Source organism: Trachinotus anak, unplaced genomic scaffold (assembly GCF_046630095.1).
Source record: "Trachinotus anak isolate AG129_WGS33_773 ecotype Australia unplaced genomic scaffold, CSIRO_AGI_Tana_v1 ptg000015l, whole genome shotgun sequence".
Lineage (NCBI taxonomy): Eukaryota > Metazoa > Chordata > Actinopteri > Carangiformes > Carangidae > Trachinotus > Trachinotus anak.
In genome coordinates, this window is record NW_027273866.1 from 10821950 (window position 1) to 10827949 (window position 6000).

General features: G+C 45.1%; 1 protein-coding gene across 1 annotated transcript in view; it reads right to left on the reverse strand.

Moving 5' to 3' along the window:
* The window catches only part of LOC139633150 (glutamate receptor ionotropic, NMDA 3B-like), a 65160-nt gene extending 63898 nt beyond the window's left edge, over nucleotides 1-1262 (reverse strand). Inside the window, exon 1 of the mRNA XM_071498640.1 lies at nucleotides 460-1262. Within this exon, the coding sequence (XP_071354741.1) occupies nucleotides 460-987 (528 nt within the window). The 5' untranslated portion in view covers nucleotides 988-1262. The remainder of the gene's footprint in view (nucleotides 1-459) is intronic.
* Nucleotides 1263-6000: the final 4738 nt, after the last annotated feature.

Consider the following 6000-nt stretch of genomic DNA (forward strand, 5'->3'; position numbering starts at 1 on the left):
TCGGAGACACTCAATTGATCTTTTATTCCACCACATTATCCTTTTTACCGGTTCTATTCCCAATGTTTTTTTATTCTAGTCATTCTTAAGATTGCATTAAGAATAATTGCTCTGCTGAATCATCCCTGTTACAGTTATTTTTTCCCCTTAACACTTTTCCTTTGCCTTTAACCAGCTTTGATATGTGGCTGGTGAGAAGAGTTTTGCACCAGCTCAGACACCAAAATCCTTGCCACAGGGTAATGGGTCATTTTTCAGCTTCAGACTCTGTGATAAAGGTCCAGCTGAAAATATATGTTTGGCCAAAAGCTTGCTGCTCATTGAAGTGCAAGGTACAGAGAGAGTTAACACAAGGACATATAGACAACCTTTGTGTTTTTCTGTTCTTGTTCAGATGACTGCTACAGGTGCATGAAGCCAGCACACAAACGCAGAAACACACACTCTCTGCATCCATACCTTGGTCACAAGGGGTTCTGTGTCCTCCAGGATGGAGATGAAGGGGATCTCCAGAAAAGAGGAGAGGAACTCCACCTGGATCAGCTCCTCCCTGGAGCGGGGAAAGGCGAGCACGGCGGACACCCCCCTGACCACCAGGTCCTGGCAGGCGCTACGGGACAGCGACTCCGGGTCCCCTCCTGCGGGCGATCGAGCCACCATCTCCAGGCTCAGGTTGTAGGGCAGCAGGGGGGGTGTTTGGGAGGTAGTCGTGTCTACCCCTCCGCTCTGGTGCCGGAGGCTAGCCAGGGCGCGGTTGAGCGCGTTTTGTATCCGTACCGGCTGGCGGGTCGGCAAGAGCGCACCGAGGCGCACGGTGTGTCCTATCCGGGCGAGGATGTGGCAAGGCTCGGGGAGAGGGAAGCAGGACTCCGGGGAGGAGATGGCGGTTAATAGGAGAAGCAGCAGGAGCGGTCTGGCAGAGAGGAAGAGGAGATGAGATCTCCCGGGGGCGAGGCAGTAGGTCCAGAGTCCAGAGAGAGACACCATGCTGCAGCTCTGACACACAACAGAGGAGGACTGGGCTCTGCTCGGCGGGAGATGGCATAGCTCCCTCTTTCTCCCGGCTCCACCGCTTCTCTCGGACTTGATGGCTCTTTTTTCTTTCCCCCCTCTTTTTTCTTCTTTGTTGACGCGCGCTGTCGACGGTGATTTGTCGGCGTCTTGACGTCTCGCCCCTCACCTCTTCAAAGTTTTTATGTCAACAGTGAAAGACGCGCTGGTGGAGGAGAGGAGAGATGAGCGCTCACAGCTTAGAGCGGTCGCCCCGCTTCTGTCACTCTGCTGGAGGAAGGCACACCAGCTGTGAGGAGAGTGTGTGTGTGTGTGTGTGTGTGTGTGTGTGTGTGTGTGTATGTCTCGGTATGTGTGTGTGTGTGTGTGTGTGTGTGTGTCTCGGTATGTGTGTGTGTGTGTGTGTCCATGCGCCTGCCCGCCAATAAACTAACCTCTCACGGAGACTGCCTCTTGTTGAATTTTAATGAAAATTCGTCGGGTAACATTTCCCTCCGCTTCTCCGAGTCCCAGGGAGAATTTGCACTTAATGTTTTCATTCAGAATTGAAACTGCAAGCAACAAGCTTGTAATTATTTTATGATTCTTATTTTAATACAGACAATCCAATACAGAAATTAGTTTGCTCCTGCTAGACTAGACTTTGCTTTTGTATTTGCTCATTTTAATGGAGGGGAAACTCACTTACCTCTATATTTTTCCTTTAATACTTTACCCGAAGACAACCACACATCTTCCTAAAACACACGCACATTTAAAACATAAGAGGAATGAAACTGCTCCAAGTTTCATAAAGATTAATAGAAAAAAAAGAGAAACTTTATGCGGTTCTTTAAAAAATTGAATGCTGTTATAAATGGTGGTCATTAGATGTGTGAGGTAATAAGCTACGTTTAAGCACCTTTCCTCCACTATGTCCCTGCCAGGTTGGCCCAACACAAAGCTAATAGCTTGCTGAAATCTCAGTTTTCCTCCGAGATTTATTCCCACTTCCTGCCCCCCGTCCAAGTGGAACATTATCCGTTGTGTAACCACATCTTTTCAGCACCATGGACAGCGCCAGTGCCATAAAAGAGATCTACAGTGCATGCTAATTTGGCTTCATGCAAGGGACAGCACTCAGTCCTCCTTTCATTCATTCTGCACTCACTTCTCTCTCCCCTCATCTAATTTGCCATCGTTAAAGCAGAACATTCATTACATCTCTACTCCCACTGAGTGAAATCTGGTCAGTGGTGTGTGTGGTTCTCTTGGGTGGTTCCCCCACAAATTTTCCTTTTCTGATAATTGCCTGTTTGCCAGACACCACTAATACTCCCGATTTATATCTCCTTCTGTTTTTCTGCCTCTGCCTTCCTCTCTCGCTCTCTGCGGATTTGGGAGTTGAGGTTGCAGGTCCACTTCAGTGCGAGGCCCGACATGAAAAGGTTTCCCTGGCAGACCTGCAGATGTAGGTATCATTGCCTTTCTCTGTCTCTCACACGCACACATTTCCCGGGGATCAACAAGTCATTTCACAGCCTGCTGGTTGACCTAGTGTGATACTGGTGTGGTTTACTGACAAATCTAAGACACTTGGGCAAAAAGTGTTTTCTTACCTTTCCTCCGTCTCCTCATGCTCCACTTGCTTGGAGTAGAGAACAGATGAAAACCAACACTGTGGGCTTTGTTCCGCTGCAAAAAACCAGCAAAGCATTAAACTTGCATGGCTCCTCACACACTCTCCCTCAGGAACCTGTTGAAGCCGGGCAGGACTGAGTTCAAACTAAGTGTTTCTCAATGTATTCCTGTGTGCTTATGTTGTGAAATGAGATTATTGGGTCAAGTTTATCACAAGGTGACTTATATAAAATGTTACATTTTATCCGCAAACACCAAAACAACCCAGTTTTTCTTCTTAAATTACAAAATAATAATATATAAAAAATAATATATGTAATCAGACTCAAAAACTTTGATTTTGTTTTGTCTTTTTTCACTAAATAGCAATAAAAAGTAAATGAACCCTGGAATTATCTGGTTTTCTGCATCAATTGGTCATAAAATGAGATCTTATCTTCGAAGTCGAACATATACACAAACAATGTGCTTATGCTAACGCCACACAAACACACCCATCACACATTCACAGTGCTGGTGGAAAGAGTAAGAAAGCTCTTAGATTTGATACCTGGTCGAACCTCAAACAAGGTGCTGATCAGAGCTGCACAACGTTCAGCTGCTGGGTTAAAGTCTGGGTTCTGACTGGGCGACTGGAGTCATTCTGTTGTAGATTTACTTCAGTGTTTAGGATCATTGTCCTGCTGCATCAATCAACTTCTACTGAGCTTCAGCAGGTGGACAGTTACTCAGCCACATTATCCTTTGAACTCGGGAATCATTTTCCCCTCAGTGATGCCGAGCTGTCCAGGCTCAGAGGCACCTAAGTCAATCATGATGCTGCCTCCACCATACTTCGCCTTTGGGATGATATTTTCATGTTGTTAAGCAGTTCCCTTATTACACCACATGTGCAAGTACAATACAACCTTCATTTCATGAGTCCACAAAACATTTTCCCATTAGCATTATAGAGGGTCACAGTGCTCTTTGACAAATTTCAGGCACTGTGATGTATTTTTTGGAAAGCAGCAGCTTTCTCTGTGGTGTCCACATCACACTCCATGCAACCGTGCACTGTGATTTGCATATGCCAGACTCCTGAGCATAAATGTTAACCAGCTCCAGTGATTCATTTAGTTGTTACTCTGGGCTTCAATTTTTTACCTCATTGAGCATTCTGCATTGTGCCTTTGGAGTCATCTCAGCTGGGCGCCCACTTCTAGTGAGAGTAGCCACAGAGCTAAATCGTCTGCATTTATACACAGCCTGTCTCGCTGTGTGCTGATGAATATCTAAACACTTTGTAACCCTTTGATCATAAGTCTTCTGAGATCTCTTTTTTTTCTGTGCATCAGCAGACGCCTCTTGTGTACAGCAAACTCCCAAGATATTTGCATGTTTTTTATTCATCAAAGTGGCTCTAACCCTCACCTCCAATCTGCCCTCATTGACTGGACTCCAGGTTTGCTCGCGCCTGACTCCAGGCAGCTTTTGTTGATGTTTGTAGCCAAGGGGCTCACACATTTTTCCAACCTACACTGTAGCTGTCTGAATTATGTACAATGATTTGTGTCTTATTAGTTATGAAATTCTACCCATATTTTGAATACACACACACACACACACACACACACACACATATATATATATATATATATATATATATATATATATATATATATATATATACATATATAAATGCAGTTAATTTGAAAGGGCTCGCTTCCTTTTTGTAATGTTCTTAAGGGGTGGACATCCAATTTCCTCACACATTTACATACCACTCGAAAAATATTAATAAAACCTCTTGGAAAAAGACACATAGAAAGGCTTACAGTAAAAACAGTCCAAATCAAATCCACCATGAGAGTGAGAAGAATTAACTGTGAAATAAATGATGTGCACTGTGAAGTATAGACGCAGCTCCAGAGGCGGGTAAGTGGCTGTATGGCGAAGTTAAACACTGGGGGCATATATATATGTATATATATATATATATATATATATTTCAGCAGTAGGCACAGCTGAGCAACACTTCACTTAGATGTTATTTTATTTTTGGGCAAGGTGGCTGTTTCCACTTATTGCTCTAGTTCATGTTCAAGAATAGAATAATAATACAATTACATTTCAGCAGCACAATACATTCCAGGAGGAGGGGGCTTATTAAGGTTCTCAGGTGTGGCCGCCCCCCCCCCCCCCCCCCCCCCCCCCCCCCCCCCAATCCCCCATTGCTGCACAGGGAGAGTGATGGATGGGACTTGTCCTTAGTTTGTCCCCAAAGGTTGTATACAGGTGTCCCTGTACATGCACACTTGATCTGTATTACTGTTTCCTATTAGCAGCCTCTCTCCCATGGGTGTATTTGTTTTGATTATGTACATTGTAAGGGATTAATATGGAGAATAGGATTAAGCTAGCATCAGAAACCCAATTAAAGTAGCCCTTCATCTTTGCTAGCGGGGGCTTGTGTCTCGCTTTCACTGTGTGAGATCCCTCACTTGGCACCTCCTGCCCCCTGTTTGTCCCGCGCCTCCCTCTACCTGCCCTCCGACTTTGCATGTTGAATGTGCACACATCCTCTCCTCAGCCGTTTCCTTTTTTCGTTTATCTGCCCAGCTCCACCTTTTTCCTCCTGCCTTCACCTTCATCCGCTTCCCCTCTGATCTTTTCGTCCCACTCCCTCACTCTCCTTTTCATATTTTGTGTCTCGCCGAGGAAGACGGCACATTTGCTATTTGCCCCCAAATATACAACCCACGCCACTGAACCACATCAATGATTCATCCCTGAACTGAAACTGCAATTACACAAGTAAAAGACTGCTGGAGAACATAGTGGCTGAGCTGAGGGGTGAGCCAACAACAACTGCCAATTTGAGTAAGGGTGAGTGCACTTCTGTGAGGAAGAATAGTGCATGTCTGTGTGTATTTCATTGTGTGTCTCTCTCTCTCTCTCTGTGTAAATGTAATCCTAAGTAATCTGCCAGTACAGACCCAGGTAGCACAGAGGCTGTTGAAATGCCCGGGAGCTGTGAGTTAGTATTCCTGGCACAGCACTAAAGGCACTAATATCACCTCTTAGCACAATGCTCACTAACAAGGAGCAAGACAGAGAGAGGGACAGAGAGGAAGAAAGGAAGGAAGAGAAGAAAAAAGAAGATGTACAAATAATCCAGAGTAGCAAAACCTGGAAAGTGTCTGCAGGGAGCATGAGAAGGTTACACAAGTGTGGAGAGGTGGGAATGTTCAGGGAAGATTTGGCGTTGACGTGGACTGTGTCATGAGTTGAAACAAATTAACGACATGAGTTTGTTCTTTTCCCTCTTTGCTCCCTCTGATGCACAAAGACACTGGTCTATGGAGAGAGACTTATCTGGAAGCCACA